Raw genomic sequence first — 19,553 nt, 5'->3', positions numbered from 1 at the left:
GCCCACTAGCAGTCACTCCCCGCTTCCCTCCAACTGCCCTAGGCCCTGGGCAACCTCTCATCTGCTTCCTGGCTCCATAGACGTGCCTGTGCTCGCTGCCTTGCCCTTCAGGCTCTGCCTCTTCCCCGAGGCCCACGTCTTCCTCTTTAACGTCCCTGCCTGAGAGAGGCAGTGGCAGCATCTCCTGGGAATAGAGGTGTAGACAGGACCTCTCTCAGCCAAGGTCCACGTGCCCCTTTTCTGACCCTGAATTCCTGGCTCACCAGCCCTTGGCACTGCAGCTTTTCTCTGTTTCTGCTTCCTTTCCTCTCCTAGGTACAGGCAGAGTCGGGGTTCATTTGGAGGGCAGCTTCTTGTTTGGGGAATTAGGCAACAGAGTCCACGGCGTGTTTGGCCCCGCCCCTTAGGTCAAGACTCAAGGCCAGGCTGATCACGAACAAGTCACCCAGCCTGTCCTCCAGCCTCTAACGCTCGAGAGACACCTTGGATAGTTGACGATGCAAGAATCTGAGTCTGCCAGGACCTGGGACTCTGACCGCTGACCAGCCTGGTTAAAACTGATCTATGAGGACTTCCCTGGTGGAGCAGTGGTTGAGAATCTGCCTGCCAATGCAGGGGACACGGGTTCAAGCCCTGGTCCGGGAAGATCCCACATGCCGTGGAGCAACTAAGCCCGTGCACCACAAATACTGAGCCTGCGCTCTAGAGCCCGCGAGCCACAACTACTGAAGCCCGCGCGCCTAGAGCCTGTGCTCCGCAACAAGAGAAGCCACCGCAATGAGTAGCCCGCACACCGCAACGAAGAGTAGAAGCCCCCACTCGCCGCAACTAGAGAAAGCCCACGCACAGCAATGAAGACACAATGCAGCCAAAAATAAATAAATAAATTTATAAAAAGAAAGGGAAATAAGTAGAACAGAACAGAAAGCAAGCAGAGAACTGGTTCTGGCCTTGGCCGCTCTACAAAATAGTTGTGCGACCCTTGGAAAGTCATTACATTGCCTCTGCACCCGGTTTTCACACCTTCAGGTGAGGGAGCTGGACTGATTGATCTCAGTGTTGCATCTGTCAGCCCGTGAGTCCTGTAGTTTGTCGCACAACATAAAATGGTTGAATAGGAGCTTCCCTTTCTAAGCTTATTTTCCAAATGAAATCTTATGTTGGGACTCCTTGCTTTGAGGTTGGATTGGACGTGCGGGGTTTATATACCCCATTCTCACTTTTGCCGCTCACTTAATTGGGAAATGGGCGTGTGTCTTAAGCTGATGGCGTGTTACAGGTCAGTTGCCTATTTAATTCTACTGTCTGTCTAACCAAAGAGAAATCATTATACCCAGCCAAAGTATCAATAGATTATCTAAAATCTTGAGAATAACCCTAGTGAAACACTGAGTTGGGAAGGTCAAAGTAGGAGGAAAAGGGTAGAGAGCATTAATTTATTTCCCCAAGATGTTTAATTCAACAAATAGTTGGGGCTAAGACTTTTTTGGTTCTGGTTGTTACCATTATCACATCACCCTAACAACATCCATGGTGGATGTAATTATTAACTAGAGGGATCTTTGTCATGCTAAGAGCCCTACTCATTTTAGACTTGCAGGGTTTTTTGTCATGGTGGTGGTTGAATCACCGAGCTGAACTTCTCTGCATGGAGAGAAGAAAAATGCAAAATGTCTTAGGGTGACTCTGGGAGGAGCAGGGTTGGTGTGGTGTGTGCTGAATGATGGGCGTGGGGTAATCTAGCGAGACTCAGGCTAGATTAAGAGGAAAGAGGAGGAAAGAGGAGGCAGGATGCTCTGCGCCACCCGCCAACCTGCAATAAGTCTAGAAAAGTCACAAAACGAGTAGCGTCACTGGATTTTTTATGAAAGTTTCATGTTCTGGTGGCCAGAGGGCCAAGACAGACCTACATGGTGAGGAGGCAGCTGACACTGCGGTTACAGTGACTGCATCCTGGACACGAGACAAACTCTCAGCTCTGTGCAGAGTTCACAGATGCCTCAGACATGGCTCTTTCCTCTACATATAAAGTCCAGCAAAGGTGAAATGCATGAGTGATGAACAACTACAGTAAAAAATAGAATTTTATACGAAGAGTCGATTCTTCCGGTTAAATAACCCTCAACTCCATCTGCTTCTCTCTGTTCCCATCACCATGGCTCTACTTTAGGTGACTTTTAACTTTTGTCTAAATTGTTTCCATATTCAGTTGTCCATACTGTTTCCTATTTTCCACACTATAGCCAATGTGATCTCTCCAAAATACGTATCTAACTACCCCTGGTCCGTTTTTGTTTAACTCTCGCCCACTTCTTTTAGATTACTGACAATCATTACATCTCCAGAGTTTTTCCATATCAGACCCCCTGCCCCAAAAGTGTGAATTGACACCCATACTATGTTTTCCTAACTCGCCACAGTCACCTTGTCATAGCCATTTTGTCTACTTTCTTGTCTGAAGCCCTCATTAGACGGGCTAAACCAGACAGCAAGAACATTATTTACACCCTCGTATATACATTGCCCGATGCTTACTAGATGCTCAAATATTTGAATGCATGATTCAGTGGGTGCTATGGGAGTAGGCTGGAGGTGTGGTGACATTTAAATTGGACCAGGAAGGACAGGTGAGATGTGGCTGTGCAGTCATGGGCATTGCTGACAGAGAAACAGGTCTAGGAAATAGCAAGTGATTTGATTTGATTATAGGGCAAGAATTAGCAAACCCCACTCTGTGGACTAAATGTGGCCCCCCGCCTGTTTTTGTAAATAAAGTTTTATTGTAACAAAGCTAATAAGCTCATTCATTTACATATCACCTGTAACTTTCACACTGCGTTGACAGAGTTGAATAGTTGCCACCACTAAGACTGCAAAGCCCCAAATATTTACTATCTGGCCATTTACAGAAAAAGTTTACCAGCCCTGCTATAGAGTATAAAGGGGAGAGGAGTAGGAGTGACATTTAAAAGGTAGGTAGGGGCTTCCCTGGTGGCGCAGTGGTTGAGAATCTGCCTGCTAACGCAGGGGACACGGGTTCGAGCCCTGGTCTGGGAAGATCCCACATGCCACGGAGCAACTAGGCCCGTGAGCCACAACTACTGAGCCTGCGCGTCTGGAGCCTGTGCTTCGCAACAAGAGAGGCCACAATAGTGAGAGGCCCGTGCACTGCGATGAAGAGTGGCCCCCACTTGCCGCAACTAGAGAAAGCCCTAGCACAGAAACGAAGACCCAACATAGCAACCAATCAATCAATCAATAAAAAAAAATAATCTTAAAAGCAGAAACCTACCATTTAAAAAAAAAAAAGGTAGGTAGGGTGGCCACCGCTCGCCGCAACTAGAGAAAGCCTGTGCGCAGCAACGAAGACCCAACACAGCCAAAAGTAAGTAAATAAATAAATAAATTTAAAAGGTAGGTAGGGCCAGATCCTGGAGTTCTCAGAATGAAGTGTAAACCCATTAGTCATATATTCTGTAGACATGAAGGACTTATAAGATTTTAACCCTGGTTCTTTTGTTAAAACCTATTCCTCTCTTCTTTGGCTCATTGCTCAATAAAAAGTATTAAATAAGGAATGCCTTGTGCCCATTTTCCCCTGTAGTATCCTGCTACTCTTCTAATGTCCCTTCACACGGATCCTCTTATTAGAGGGAAAAATTGAAGTTCTTAAGGGCTACACAACTGCTAGATATGTAAACTGATAAACTTACAGAGATCTAGTTAATACGAAACTGTTACAATTTGAACTGGAGAAAAATTTTCCTTAAAATCACTCTGTTCCCTCCCCCCCAGCCCCACCCAATCTCAAAAGAAGTGGAACAGAAAGATATGCCACGAACTAAAATCTAAGGGCACACTGTTTCCTAAGTTCAAACTTAAAAAAGGAAATCCATACAAAATCTGATTATAATGAAAGGAAAATTATCATCTGTCTTGTGGATATATATGCAAAAATTCTAAACAAAATGTTAGCAAATCAGATTCAGTGTTGTATAAAAAGGCTAATAACATCACAACCAAGTTGGACTTATTCCAAGAATGCAAGGTTGGTTTAAGAGTTGAAAATCAATCACCATACTTCAGTACATTAACAGAATAAGGGAGAAAATTGTGACAACTAAAATTGTCTCCAGACATTGCCAAATGCCCCAGGGAGGGTAAAATCATCCCCAGCTGAGAACCACTGCAATAAATGAAGAAAAAGCCTTTGACAGAGTTCAAAACCCATTCATTATTTTAAAGACAAACACACTTAGCAAACTAGGAATAGAAGAGAGCTTTCTTAATCTGATGAAGATCATCTTTTAAAAACCTACAGCAAACACTGTGCTTAATGGTGGAATATTGAAAGCTTTCTCCCCAACATTGGGAACGAGACGAAGATGCCACTTCTGTTCAACTAACTGGAGGACGCTGGTGGTACGATAAGGCAGAATGAAGAAAACGAAAGGCATGAGGCATGGAAAGGAGGAAATAAAAACCTCTCATTTATAGACACCACTGTTTATGTAGAAGACCGAAAAGCACCTTCAGATAAACTATTAGTACTGTGCAGCAAATTTGTTAAATTTGCTTATTTCAAGGTCAGTATATCTTGTATTTCTATAGACCAGAAACATTTAGAAAATGTTAAAAGTGATGCCATTTCTAATAGCATCGCAAAACATCAAATACCTTAGGAGGAGAGATAACAAAATCTGTAAAATCTCTACACTGGAAACTACAAGATATTATTGAGAGAAAATAAAGAACCGGATCAAGGCATATCAAACGTTAGTTCATCAGTATTACCCAGAGGGTCTGTTGAAAGAGATTGAAGGCCCAACCCCTTAAAGTTTCTGATTCAGTAGATCTGAGATGGGGCCCAAGAATTTGTATTTCTAACAAGTTCGCGGGTGCTGCTGCCACTGCTGGGTGAAGGACCACACTTTAAGAGCCCCTAATCTAAATAAGTATACCATACGGATAGAAAAAATATTGTAAGACATCAGTTCTACTCAACTTGAAGAACTTCCATGGAGTCCAATCAAAATCCCAGCATGGGTGTGTGTGTATATTTATGTGTATATGGAAACTGACCAGCTGATACTGGAAATAAAAAGGGCCAGCACAGACGTAAAGAAGAACAGCAAAACAGGAGGGCTTCAAACTTGGGGCATACTATAATGTTATAATTAAAATGGTGTTTTATCATTGTACAAACAGACAAGTACACAAATGAACAGAAAAGAGAATCTAGAAACAGATGGACTCATGCACTGTCACCTGATTTACAACCAAGGGGACCTGCAGTGGGGAAACGATAGTCTTTTTTTTTTTGAATTTATTTATTTGGCTGCATTGGGTCTTCGTTGCTGCGCACAGGCTTTTCTGTAGTTGTGGCGAGCAGGAGCTACTCTTCATTGCCGTGTGCAGGCTTCTTATTGTGGTGGCTTCTCTTATTGCAGAGCATGGGCTCTAGGCACGTGGGCTTCAGTAGTTGTGGCACACAGGCTCAGCAGTTGTGGTTCGTGGGCTCTAGAGTGCAAGCTCAGTAGTTGTGGCGCACAGGCTTAGTTGCTCCGAGGCATGTGGGATCTTCCTGGACAAGGGCTTGAACCTGTGTCCCCTGCATTGACAGGTGGATTCTTAACCACTGCGCCACCAGGGAAGTCCCAAAACGATATTGTTTTCAAGCAGTTTTGCTGGAACAGTTGGGTATCATTGTAGGAAACAGCGAATTGTGACCTCACACCATACACAAAAGTTCATTCCGATGAATTGTAGAACTAAATATGGAAGTTTAAAAACAACCGTGCTTTTAGAATAAATAAAAGCAGGTGGATATCTTCATGACCATGGAGTAGGTAGTGGTGTCTTAAATAGGACACAAAAAGCTCTAAAGAAAAGACTGATACATTGTACTACACTAAAATTAAGGACTAGTCTCCAGAAGACCCCCATTAACAGAGAGAAAAAGCAAGCCACTGGGTAGGAAAAAATATTTGCAATAAATACACCCACAAAGGATTTGTATCAAGTATGCATAAAAGAACTCCTACAAATTATTTCTTTAAAGACAACTTGATAGAAAAATAGGCAAAAGACTTGAACAGGCACTTCATAAGAGGATCTCCAAACAGCCAGTTAAGTATTATGAGGAAAAGAATCTCAACACTGCTGTCTTCTTGGGAATGTACTGAATATCAGAAGGAGATGCTACCACATGCAGGGCCATGCACCAACCAGTGTGTGTTGGTCCAGCCGCTTGCGAGAACTGTTAGGCTATGTCTACCAAAGCAGACACGTATCTTATGACCCAGCAGTTGTATATAGGTATATATTGCTTCTCTTCCCAGCAGTGTTCTGTTCTGCTACCTAAGCCATGCTGTAGTATCTCTCCCCAGCAATATTCTGTTATTCCTGTTTACTGAACCCATGCCATAGACAGTCCCCTTTTCCTGAGTCGACTTCCTTCAGGATTCAGCTAACATGGCCAAGCTAGTTTGAGAAATTTGCATGTGTTCTTGTGCTAATCATCCCCCAGACAAGTATATACTGTGCCTGAAACTAAAGAAAAGTCTCTAAACCTCTGGACACTGCAGGCTCTGTGATGGGCCTGGATAGGTGGGCATTTGAAGACCTCTCAGATCATGGTATGAAGTGCATTATTCTATACCACATGGACCAACTCTTAGTCACCTTTGCTTCCACTATATTTTTTCCTGTTGTTTTATCAAAATTTATTTTCATCGTAGAGACTCAAATACTTTTATAAGGTTTATAAAAAGCATTAGTCTTACTTGTACCCCCCCCCCCCATTTCCGACTCACTGGAGGCAATGACTTTTAACTCTATCCTGTTTGTTATTTACCTTCATTTTCCCCCACTATTGACATTTTATCCTTTCAGTACTTTTTGTATTTGTGGATATATGAAGTATGCATATATTGATATTTAAATCGAGGCAACTCTTGCTTATCTGCATTTTTTTTTCACTTAACATTATATTCTTTGGACAACACCATTTAAAATGGCTGTATAATATTCCATCTGTGAATGTGCCCTGATTTGTTCAACCATACCTTTATTGTTGGACATTTTAGGTGGTTTCTCATTTTCTTGCTACCATAAATACTGATATAATTAGTATACCTGTGTCTGTGTGTGTGTGTGTTGCTATAGAGGAATTGACTCACAGATACATGCTTTGTCTCATAACTTTAGTTTTTCCTGTGGTTGATAATTGCTTTGGTTTTATTTGCTTGCTTTGTTCATGTTCTGTGTGGCCCCATGGCTTGCTCTGAACTAGGCTGGTTGTTCACTGCACAGCTGACATCCTGGGGACAGCACCGTTATCCTGGGGTTCCCTCGCTTTCTCTCATTCTCTCCTATATTCTGGCTCCCAGGTTTTTCTTCTTGGTTCCTCCCTTGTCTAGGGGAACAGCCCTACCTCCACCCCCCTGCAGTAGCTTCCTGAGAAAGGCATGCATGGGAGATCTGCTGGTTAGACCTTGTGTGTCTTAAAAACACCATTATTGGGACTTGCCTGGTGGTACAGTGGTTAAGAATCCACCTGCCAATGCAGGGGACACAAGTTCGAGCCCTGGTCCAGGAAGATCCCAATGCCGCGGAGCAACTGAGCCCGTGCGCCACAACTACTGAAGCCTGCGCGCCTAGAGTCCGTGCTCCGCAACAAGAGAAACCATTGTAATGAGAAGACCGCACACGGCGACGAAGAGTAGGCCCCTCTCACCACAACTAGAGAAAGCAGCAATGAAGACCCAACGCAGACAAAAATAAATAAATTAAATAAATAAATTTAAAAAAACCCCAACACACCATTATTCTACTCTAACTTTAACTTGATTATGTACGAATTCTAGTTCTGAATTCATCTGGAATTTTAAAGGAATCACAACATTGTCTTCTGGCTTCCAAAGCTGCTGCTGAGAAGTCTGTTGCTGTTCTGACTCCTGATGTTTTGTTATGTGACCCGTTTTCCACTCTGGGAAGCTTTTAGGATCTCGCCTCGTCTCCCATGGCTGAAGTTTCAAGGGATGGGCCTTGGCATAGGTCTGTTTTATTCCTGTTCATCAGGTTATTCTCACGACCCTTTGATCTGGAAACTCACATCCTTCTGTTCAAGGACATTTCCTTGAATAATTTTACTTGTTTACTTTGATCATTTCTTCCCCTCTATTTTTCCTCATTCCTCTTTCTGGAACACATTATTCAGATGTTGGCCCTCCCACTCGTATTCTCTAGTTTTCCGCTTAAAACAATTTTTTTTTGACTTTTTATTGTACTTTTCCGGTTTCTCTACTTTATCTCTAGGCTTCTATTTCATTTTTTTTCATAGTTTTAATTTCTAAGAGCTCTTTTCTGTCTTCTAGTTTTTAAAAATAGCATCAGATTCTTGTTTATGGTTTCAGTCTCTCCTCTGATCCCTCTGACGATGTCCATGATCATCTTTTTGGAATTTTCACCATCCTGCATAGTTTGTTTCTTGTAAGTTGCCTTTTTTTCCTTCTTATCTTGTTTTGACGTGTCTTTCATGTTAAAGGTTTTTCTCAGCTGCTTGGTGACCATTAGCTATATGAACACACTTAAGAGTAGAATGTTAAGAAACTGATTAAGAATTCTGTGCTGGGGTTTGTTGACCGACGCTCATGTCACTGGTAGAGTGGTCTTGCTGAGCTGTTTCCCTGGGGAGCCCAAGGTGTCCACCTCTTGGCTCTTGGACCATTCACTTCCCCAGAGAAGACCCTTCCAATCCTCTGTCCAGAGGGTCAGTTTGATTCCCTGACTCCCAGTTTTCAGTACGGTTCTTTACCACGAACTTGGCTTGATGCCCCCCGGCTTTACCTTCGTTAAGAATAAACATCTAGTTTTCTGCCTGGGTGACCTGATGGCTTCTGAAAGAGACTCTCGTCCAGTTCTGCTCTTTTAAATGTCATCTTAGCCAGACTTCCAGAACTGCCCAGCACCTCCCCGACGCTGTGCTGAGCCTTGTGAGGGCTCTCCATGCCACAGCAGGTTGATTCCGGCCCCACCCCCAGCTGCTGACTAAAATTCACCTTTCTTGGATCCTCTGAGTCAGTCACCACCTGTCCTTCTGCTGTCTACCTTCCCAAATGTTGTTGCTATCACCTCATTTCCTATTCTATTTGTTTTTGTGACTTGTATCTTTAAAAAAAGATAAAGCCCATTTTTGTTTTAGTGAGGTTTCTGGAGGGAGAGGAGATAAATATGTGAGTTCACTCCACTGTCTTTAACTAAAGATTCCCCCCCATTGCTATTACGGGGAAACCAAGCATATCTGTTAGCAGTAAGTTGAAAAGACCTCTTCCAAGGAGATACTGAAGAATTGCTTTCTTGTCATTGGCTCACGAGGAACAAAAGTGTCTAAGATCCGTAATCTGCTACACCTTTTGGACAACCTTCTTTCTCATGCAGGTCGAATGGTGAGGGACACACAGGCAGAGGTGCGCCAGCGGGGTTGCCTGGGTGGTGCACTCTCCCCAGACGGGAAATTGGAGGGTGCCGTGAATTCCACCCCAGGCTCTGTATTGATCCCTACATTGTTGTGGGGTTTTTTTCCCTTCAGTGAAACCACTGTTGCTTTTATTCCTCATGTCCAAACCTTTTGTACAGGATGATGAGAGCCTGAAGTACCTCACACATGAGGAAAAGGACGTCCTCCTGTTTTTTGAAGAGACGATTGATTCCCTGGAAGGCGACTTTGAGGAGCAGGTGCTGTGTGATGGTGATGCTCAGGGCCACTCTCCGCGGTCTCTGGAAGAGAGCACTTCTGGTCCCTCCGAGCCAGAGGATGTCGTGGACTTAGTGCAGCTGGGCCCTGGAGCCGGGGAACCCGAGAGCCCTCGGGATGTGACGGAGGCAGCAGGTGAGGACCAGAGAACAGGTCCCCCACCTCTGACGTGGCTTGTCGTGTGGTACCAGACACAGAGGCCCTCCTTTCTGTCGTGTCCTCTGTGTTTCCAGCCAGTATAGTAGCTTGTGGGGCTGATCAGATTTTTGTAGGGTAGAAGCATCCTCTTGGTAGTCTGATTGTCCAACCAAGTAGGTGCTTTCATGGCATATTAGGATGAAAACACATGGAAGGGAAATTTCAAAAGGGCGAGAATAAAGAATGAGACTAATTGGGGAAACAAACATTGCATACATGGATAAAAGAAAAAAGAAAACTGGAAATGGCTTCAGGAAACAATCCCATTCTACAAAGAAAATATACAAAGGATTTGTACTTTAGCCTTTGAGGTTGAATCTCAATTCTTGTGCAAGATTATACCCCTATTCCAAGGTGGGAGTGTTTGAACTGCAAAGTCAGTTGGTTCAGGAAAACAAAAATGACCAGAACAAAAATTCAGCTCAGCATCTGCTTTGTAAAGTTTGCTTGATTCAGGGTGGCATCAGAGGAGAGGTATGCTTTTTGCCCCTTGAGTTCTGTGATAGAACCAGAGGGACATAGACAAGGTGAAAACGTTCTTCCAATTTTTTTTTTTTTTCCTGGTTGGAAAAGATATTGGAAATGTGGACAAGGGGATAAGGATTGGAAAAGATGAGGGAAAAATAGGAGGGAAAATATCTTTGCTCTGTTGACTACAAAATACTTCCATTTGTCACAAGCCTCTAGAAATATATCCCCACCCCTTTATTTTTTGTAAGCAAGGCTGTGTATTACACAGAATTTCATGTACTATTGGTTATATGTTCCAAATATGGGGCTGAGTTTGCAGCCAGCTCTTCAAAGAAGAGACTTAATATGAACTTCCCCTTTTTATCACTTCTTTGAAGTTTAGTTCCCAAAATTAATTTGAACCACTGATCCCTTAAAAATGTCAGATCATATAATTGTGCCAAGGAAAACATTTTTTTGAAAGTAAGCCACTTGCCCATCAATTCTCTAACATGATGTTTTCATAACAATTTTAAGTGCCCACTCTGTGGCAGGCGTTGTGTGAGATTCTGAGGATACAAAGATAAATATAATACATAGCTCCCAATTTTGCAGCAGACACGGGTGTATAAATACTAGTGCAGAAAAGTGTTAGGTGATCTGTGATCACGTATGTTAGGATATAGTAAAGAATCATACGCTGGTGTATTAAACTGTACTGGAGGCTGTCAGGAAACATTTCTGTTTCTAGAGGAAAGTGACACATCCAATTATCCTTCATCTAGAAAGACCTGAGGGAGGGGTTGGTGGGTACCACAAACTTCCCAGCCACCATTTCCCCTTTGTAAAATCCCCCGTAAGGTAAGCTGTTGTTTCCTCCTGTTACATGTCTCAGGATGATGGCTCCTTAGAAACTTGCTTTTACCGTATGCTTCCCAGGTACTGACTGTTTCTGGCTTGCACATCTTTCACCACTGCTAATTCATTCTTTCTCGTCAGGTGATTATGAGAATCATATACTATGTTCTCTTTCGCTAGTCCAGGGAATAGGGTAGAGGGAGTTTAGCTGACAAGAGGTACTGTTGAAATTGGTATTGAATCCCTTTGAGACTTTTGTAAATTCAGTGAAAAGGAAACGTGATGCATTTATTTCTGCATATGGTGGTAGCTTATGAGGATCCTTGCTACTTTTCAGGGGCTGGCGCTGTTGGAAAGGAAGACACCCGTGTCCTCAGGAAAGAGGATGCTGAGAAGTCTCCCCCCCCAGACCCCCCAGGTCCCGAGGCCCTGCCCCTGCCGCCTCCCTGCCCTGTCCCCGCAGCAGCCCCGGCCCACCCCGGGAGAGAGCCCCCTTCTCCTCCAGCAGAGCACCCCAAACTGGCCCGCTCGGTCCCCACTCCGCTCGTCATTGCCCAGAAGATGTCTGAGAAGCTGGCAGGGAACGAAGGGCTCTCGCCCACATCCCCGACCAAAGAGGGCAAGCCTGCAGGATGGAGGACGCTGACTTCCGTGGCCCCTCGACACGGAGAACACTCGCTGTGGCACAGACACGCCGCACAGCCGGCGCCCAAGATCCACCGCTTCCCAAGCAACATCAGCGTGACCAACAGCGCGGGGAAGGCCTTCAATAAGACCATCTCCAAGGCCGCGGTCAACGTGCAGGAGCGCAAAGCCCAGGTCCTGGCCAACATCAATGGGGTCTCCTTCCTCTCCGTGGGGGAAACGGAGGACCAGGCCCAGAGGAGCGAGCCCGCCGAGCAGAGGAGAAGTGTCTCCCCGGAGCAGAGCCAGCCGGGCCCGGCCCGGGAGGCTGTTCCCGCGCGGGCAGGGGCGCACGGCGGCCAGCAGTCCAGAGGCGTGCAGACAGAACAGCCCCTGCCGATGGCCAACGGCTTCCAGAGCCTCCACGACATCCTCAAGAGCCATCCCGGGCCCTTTGTCTCTACAGGGAAGACGGTCACCTTCCGTCCGGACCCAGCCCTCCCCAGCAAACTTGCGCCCCGGCAGCCGGACTGCGGCCAGGACGCCAGGAAGCGGTCGAGCTCGCTCCCCCGGGCTGTGGGGTTCAGACCCCAGGGCATCACTGTCCAGTTCTCGGGCCGCGGCTCCACGGAGGAGGCCCGTCGGGAGGCCCTGCGGAAGCTCGGCCTCCTGAAGGAGAACTTGTGACGGAGAGTGGGCCGCGCTGGGGGAGTTAGGGTGACCAGGTACGTGTGGCCGAACATGGATGTGCGCATGCGCACAGCGCAGTAGCAAAGCCCGGACTGCGGAACCCCGTGGAGGACGAGCGATGGGGGCCCGGGAGTCAGCAGACTGGCTGCCCCGCTCTGGCCCGCATCCGAGCTGGGACATCCTTCCGAACGAGAGCGTCCCGCACCACATCTTCCCGTTTCCAAGAGCTCGGAGAATAACCTTGAACACCTACAGGTTTCAGTGATTTGTAAATGCCTTATGTGTTTTGGATCTAGGAGGAGGGGGATTGGGTCTGATTTTTTTTGATATTGAGTCTCTAATCTAACCTTTTATCCGAAGTGCATGACACGAAAGCCACTTTAGATCTCTCATACTCGTTTCTCTAAGAAAGGGACCGTTCCCTCCTTTCCAACAAAATAAAGAAGTGCTTGTTCAATTTTCATAGTGTCTTAAAATACTGTTTTGGTTTTTTGTTTGTTTTTGAAAGGTGAAAGACAGTATGTTAGCCTAAATATGCCTTTGTTTCTTGGTCTAATTTGGTTTGCCCAGGTTTTTTTTTAATTGAAAATTGAAGCCTTTAGAGTATGATTTACTGTAACGTTGAGTTATGGGAGTGGAATGGAAAGGTTGAGTTTGGAAAAGGTGGTAGTTTTAAGAAAGTAAGTCTCATCAGACTACAGAGTCTGTGTTACTGGGAGATACATATATGAGCATGTACTGTGTATATACATGTACATAATATGTGTTTATAGGTACATATATGTTATATACAGATATAGATGATGTGCACACACACATTCATTATTACATATAAACTTCTTAAAACCCTATTACATAACTACAGGATGCAAGCACTTCCTATTCTTTTGATACACAAGCCATCTCAGTATTGAGATAATGACACAGGAATTGTTACTTCCTAATAAGGAAGTCTTTTAAGGACACATCTCCATAACTTTTCGGGGAACCAAAGTGCTTTTTCCTCAACGTGTTCTGTTCCCAATTAAAGTAATAGTCCAAATAAGCTTCCAACTAAGCAAGAGTGTTCCTTTGTTAGTGAAGTATGCTCTTAAAGATGTCATTTATCACCTAATTTTAATTTATCACCTAATTTTAGTTTTGCATGTTCCAAGGTGGCTGTTAAACAGAAGAAACAAAAGATTCTTAACATCCCCCATGTTCTGTGAGCAAGATCTCAGGATTAATTTAAAAGGGAAAAAACAGCAAACTAAGTTACACAGCATGAAAAGAACTGGTTTTGTCCCAGACAATGTCTTACATGCTGAGTTGTAACCACAAGCATTATTATCAAAACTATTTTAGGCTGGAGTCTAAAACCTCTTAAAATAGACCCGGAAGGACCACACTTGAAAGTCACACCCTTTTGTTGTATGTCTCAGCCACTGTCACAGAATCTGTTTCTTTCCTGTTGAGTATTATTTAAACTCAAACTTCTAAATGTGCTGTGAAGGATGTTTTTCATAGTATTAATTTGCCTTGTAAGTTACATAAAATGATTGTAATGTTTTCCTTAGAACGACAGTATTTAGTGTCTTGCCCAGGCCTTGTCCTGTTGAAATAATCTCATAGATTCTTGATGGTCTTAATTTAAATAGGTGCTTTGATCTTACAGGTTCTTAAAAATAGTCTTTATTTTACTCCTGTTTATGTTGGATTTGTTTAAAGGATTCTTGGGCCCTGTTATTTCCTTTTTATATAGCGAGATGCCATGTTACACAGTGTTTAAAAAGAGGGTCTTGATATGGCTAACATTTTAAATATCCCTTATATTTGAGGACTCTTTCTTTTTTTCTTATCCTATGACTTCGTTGTGATTAAGGTGAACTTGACTATATGTTAGTATATTTGTTCTCATAATGGCATTTTTGAAAAATAAATTTAGAGATCTTAAGTATAAGCAACTTTGTTTTTGCATTCTATACTTATTCTCAGGTATTTTCTTTTAAATGGTTATATCCTTTCCTTCTGTTTGTTCATAATCTTTTCTACCTACTTATTCATAATTATACTGACTGTTACTCTGGCCATTTCTTGTGCCCAAAACCCTAGTAATTAAAGCCATATATTTTGTACAAGGTTCAAATTATAGCTGCTAATGAACTAACCTATATTCGTATGTATCACCTTAACAAAAACAATTCGTTTTCTGAGGGGCATTTGTTTCCTTGCAATAACTCTGTGATAGGACGTTCTTAAAGGGTCATCTTCAAGGGAACCTTAAGGACCATATTTCAAAGCAAACTTGTAACAAAAAGGAAAGATGAATCTTAAGTGCTCAGTTTGGTTTTTTTTTCAAGTGATGCTTGTAAATCAGTCCATTTTAGTCTCCATTAAGATAAAGATGAAACTCTTTACCTTAATACTTAAAATCAGGAAAAAAAATTCTCCTCTGCTTTTAGGCAGGTATGTTCAAATGGCCAAACCAGAGTCTCCTCTGCAAAGGGTAATGCCCTGCAGTTACCAGGGTAACAGAGTCTGGTCCAGTGCCCTCCTCCTCCTCCTCCTCTATTTGGCTAGCGTGCGTGCTTATCTTCACAAAATCGGTAGAAATGTTGGTCTTCGGTTTTCTCTCCCCAGGGTCATTCTCCTCTTATAAGGCTTGTGGGGGAGAAAAGGCAGAGGTGCGGGTGTCCCTCCAGTGTCTCTGAGTCTCTCAAGATGCAGAGGGCTCCCCCAGAGCTGCGTTCTTGCTCTCCTCCCCCCACCCCCTGACTTCAACAATACAGGATTCTTTACTCAGAGTTCCTGATGGGTAGCTCCCAATGTAGGCTCCCCATTTGAAACAAGTTTTCGTGAAGAGCTTCATGGAGTTGATAAGTCAGGCCTTATGGAACCCTGAGGATTGACTGACCTTTTTATTTGTAAAAAAAAAAAAAAAAAACTCAGAACTGTATTCTCTGAAATAATGCCATTTGCAGCAACATGGATGGACCTAGAGATTATGATACTAAGTGAAGTAAGTCAGAAAGAGAAAGATAAATACCACATGATATCACTTATATGTGGAATCTAAAATATGAAACAAATGAACTTATCTATGAAATAGAAACAGACTCACAGACACAGAGAACAGATCTTTGGTTGCCAAGGGGGAGGTGGGGTAGGGGAGGGATGGATTGGGAGTTTGCAATTAGCAGATGCAAACTATTATATACGGAAGGGATAAACACCAAGATCCTACTGTACAGCACAGGGAACTATATTCAATATCCTGTAATAAACCATAATGGAAAAGAAAAATACAAAGAATGGTATTCTTTTTTTACTGAATTCCCACAGCTCTGGCTGTGAGGAATTTGACCTTTCAGAGGATTTGATGGTTATGTTTTTTATGCAGATGATCTAAGAAATCAGTTCTTTCTGTTTATTCAAGAGGAGTGAAGAGAGAGAAACAAGATAAATATGAAAACAATTTACTCTTATCAAGAAACTTTTTCTGAAACGTTTGTCACCAAGTCACCATGTCCTCTGAAGGAGCAGAGGTAGTTTTTCGGTGTTTTCTTCCCCCCACCTGTGATCCAGGAGGAAGGGGAGGCGCGTGGGGAATGCTCACCTGTGTGAGGTTTGTGTCTTCATTGAAATGACAAGTCACCGAACAGGTTTTGTTTCTTCTCTTCACAACAAGGCTCTTTTTCCCTGCTTCAAAGTATGGGGAACGAGTTCCCATATCCTTTCCTAATCTACTCGCTGGACAGGCCCCGCTTTCAATATCTGAGAAGAGAGAAGGCAGGGCTGTCAGCTGCCGAGGCCTGGGAAAGTCGGAGCCCTGCTTGGACCCTGCCAGGGAGCGCCCCGTGCCTCCTGCTCGCTGACCACGTCCTCTCCTGCGCCTGCTGGCCCTCCCCGGCCAGAAGCACCCTCTTCTCTAGAAGAAAAACACGCTGTTGGGGAACAAATCCACCTGTTTGCGTGAGAAGAGGCTGGGCCACAGGACGGTGGCCAAAGGGCACCTCCCATCCCGCTCTTTTCAGCATAAAAACCTTTGTGAGTGATGGTTGCAATCCTTCTAAAATGTCTCTTGACTCAAAAAAATATAATAAAACTCTTTCCTACACATTCCAAATTCGTAAGACTTCAGAGATGCCAGTCACTGCTGTCACCAGCAGGCTCCGTCTCCCTCCTGCTTACTGTCCTTCTAGCGGGGGCACGGATGACCCCTGGAGCCCAGTGAGGCTGCCCCACCAGGTACAAGCCTGGCTCTTAATGATGTACTTCAGCCTCGCGTCTTATCATCTAAACTGCATGAACGTCCTCTTCAACAACAAGGTAAGAGGGGGTAACGTGGTGGTTTCCAGAAATAACCTAAGAGCCTGAACGCCAGACAAACCCAGTATTCTCTGACCTAGTTGGGCAGAACCATAAATCGCCCTAAGGAGCGGGGGGTGCCCAGGGAATCCTGTGATCCTGGGATGCCCTCTGCCTCCTGATTCCTTGGCAACCCCCTGGATCTGTCTGCCATAGGCCGCCATCAGCCCTCCTGCTTTGGGGGGCGCACTAGGGTCTAGGAAGCCGCCCTGTCTCCCGGTTGAGTTCAGGGTAGGCGTTACTGATTCTCACTGCTTCTTCAGGATCCTTGAGGCCAGCTCTTTCCCCAGCTGAGCAGGACTTCTGAAGTTCAGGGAACGTTTTGTAAACCCATCCTCGTTTTGAGGAGGCCCCGGGTTTACTTTCTGGGTGTGGGAGCCCCTAGCTTGGTGGCTTAGGCTCAGGATTCTGTGATGCACCCCCCCCCCACGTCTGCCCCACTGCCCGCCCCCAATAAAGGCGGCCACTGCGATGGTCCGACCAGGGCCGGAGGTAAGAATTCACATTTGGAAGCTGAGGTTAATGGAACTTAGTCATTGATAAACAGGTCACATTTCGTAAACTTCAACCTCCAAGTATTTGTGCATGAAGCAGAGCTGCCAAGGGCAGTAGTAACCTAAGTTCTGGAAATGCCTTTAAGGGGTGGGGCTGAGTCAACAGGGACTCCATGTGTCCAGGGAGCTGGCAGCTCGAGCACGTGTGTGCCCGAGGGCTTCTCAGTGGCTGGCTGGCTTCTGCCCTTGGCATACTCTGCCGCTTTTGTGCGGCTAGACTCCCTTTGAGTATTGAGACATGCCTAAGAGGCTTGCCCTTGTTACTAAAGATGCTTTCGGGCCTCTGTGGCCTTTAAAGATATTACATAATTCCTCATGGAACCATATCCCTGACAAATCGCTGTGATGGCTGTGCTACAAGGGTCTCTTTGGCTTCTAACTAGTTCTATTGTGCAACCGTTTCCTGGACCATTTATTCAGTGTCTAAGCATTTTGAATTTGGGGAAAATAACCTCTGTCTTGTGAAGACAAGTTCAAACAGCAGGAAGGTGCAGGGAGGACTGTGCATGCAGGTAACGCAGTAGCAGCCGAGGTGCCTCACCTTCCCCGGGCTTGATTTCCAAACCCAGAGCTCCGGCCACATGTGACCGTGCTCTTCCCAGTTCCCTGTCCATGTGTTTGTGAAACTCTGTAAAGCTCTTTGTTTTGTCAGTCCCATCTTAATGGCCAAATGAACTGAATGAAAGTGTTTATAAATGTGAAACAAGTTACCTGAAACTCGTTTTCTTTTTTTGTGAAGCTTAGGAGGTGTCCCAAGTGGTACTGAATGTGACAGACACTGCGGGAGGTGCTAAACATCACTTAGTCCTCGTGACCACGGGCCCCTCTCCTCTTCACAAGGGCCTCGTGGGGGCCACGGGGGCCGCCCTAGTTGTGCGGGCTGCAAACCCCCTGCTTCCCCCACCTTCTGTGAAGCCACCCACGCTGTGCCGGCCAATGCCGTCCACACGCCCACCCCCACCTTCCCTTCTCCTGAACACCGTCCTCTTTCGCTCCTTCAGCGCTTCTCCCCTCCCTCCCTGGCCTGCCCTCGTGTGCCCGGCTCTCACAATGCTCATCCTGATTTGTACTCTCCTTACGTTTCAGCCCATAGGGCCGGGGCTTGTCTTGGGGGATGAGAGGAGAGATAGGTAAAGCCTGTGTTGTTTGGAAGTCAGGCTTGGTGGAAAGAGCGTGCCAGTGGGCAGGTAAAGCCTGTGTTGTTTGGAAGTCAGGCTTGGTGGAAAGAGCGTGCCAGTGGGCTGCGTGGGACTTGAAAGAGGAAAGTAAGGCAGGTGGCATCCCTGGGCCTCCCTGCCTCCCTGCCAGCCGGGCAGGGGTGCCTTGAATCACCACGTGTGACCTCTGCCTTGGGGGATCAAGTTCAAAGCAGGTCCTTTGGCTGCATCCCGCCTCCTTCCCCTCCCTCGGGACTTGGTTCTGGAGCCCAGAATTGCCAGGGGTAGTTTCCAACACCCCCCAGCGCAAGACTCCCACGCACGCGGCTGAGTGAGTTCACTGGCGTAACTGCCCATCTGCTCCCTGGCAGTCCTTTGAAGTCATGCTTGTTACTGGAAAGGCAACCAGGCTTCAGGGAAAGTCCAGGACCTGGCTCCACGGGGCTCTGGGCAGGGCGGCTGCCCACACCGGCCTTGGCCTCACCCCCGCAACAGGCCACCAGCTCAGAGTGGGGAAGCCTCGGTGCCGCTGGGGTTGGACTATTTCACCACCGTAAATTCCCAGCCACACTGCAGTTGGGACACAGCTGCAGCACGAACTGGTGGTCTCTCTCCAATCATGTCATAAGTTATGACACTTCTGCCAATACTTATAAATAGCATTCTTGAAGTTTTTGCCTACATTTTACTGGGATGTGCCTGCTCTCAGAGAACTGAGCATCTCCTTGCCTTGGGAGGGTCTACACTTCATCTAATAATGTTGCTATTGTTTATTTTTTTGTAAATTTCTTCTAGGAATAAATCCTTTCAGTGACAGTTTGGGCCAGATTTTATAATTGCTCAATTCGATCTTTTAAACCAAAAGTTTTTCTCATCTCAATCATCCACCTCACAGAGTCTTGATTCCTAAAGACCATT

At 45.3% G+C, this 19,553-nt stretch overlaps 1 protein-coding gene across 1 annotated transcript in view; it reads left to right on the top strand.

The window, feature by feature from the left end:
- The window catches only part of PROSER2 (proline and serine rich 2), a 40,861-nt gene extending 26,366 nt beyond the window's left edge, over positions 1 to 14,495 (top strand). The window contains exons 3-4 of the mRNA XM_036845098.1: positions 9,640 to 9,892; positions 11,601 to 14,495. Of these exons, the coding sequence (XP_036700993.1) occupies positions 9,640 to 9,892; positions 11,601 to 12,574 (1,227 nt within the window). The 3' untranslated portion in view covers positions 12,575 to 14,495. The remainder of the gene's footprint in view (positions 1 to 9,639; positions 9,893 to 11,600) is intronic.
- Positions 14,496 to 19,553: the final 5,058 nt, after the last annotated feature.

Source organism: Balaenoptera musculus, chromosome 2, assembly GCF_009873245.2.
Source record: "Balaenoptera musculus isolate JJ_BM4_2016_0621 chromosome 2, mBalMus1.pri.v3, whole genome shotgun sequence".
NCBI lineage: Eukaryota > Metazoa > Chordata > Mammalia > Artiodactyla > Balaenopteridae > Balaenoptera > Balaenoptera musculus.
This window is presented reverse-complemented; position numbering and strand designations above follow the sequence as displayed.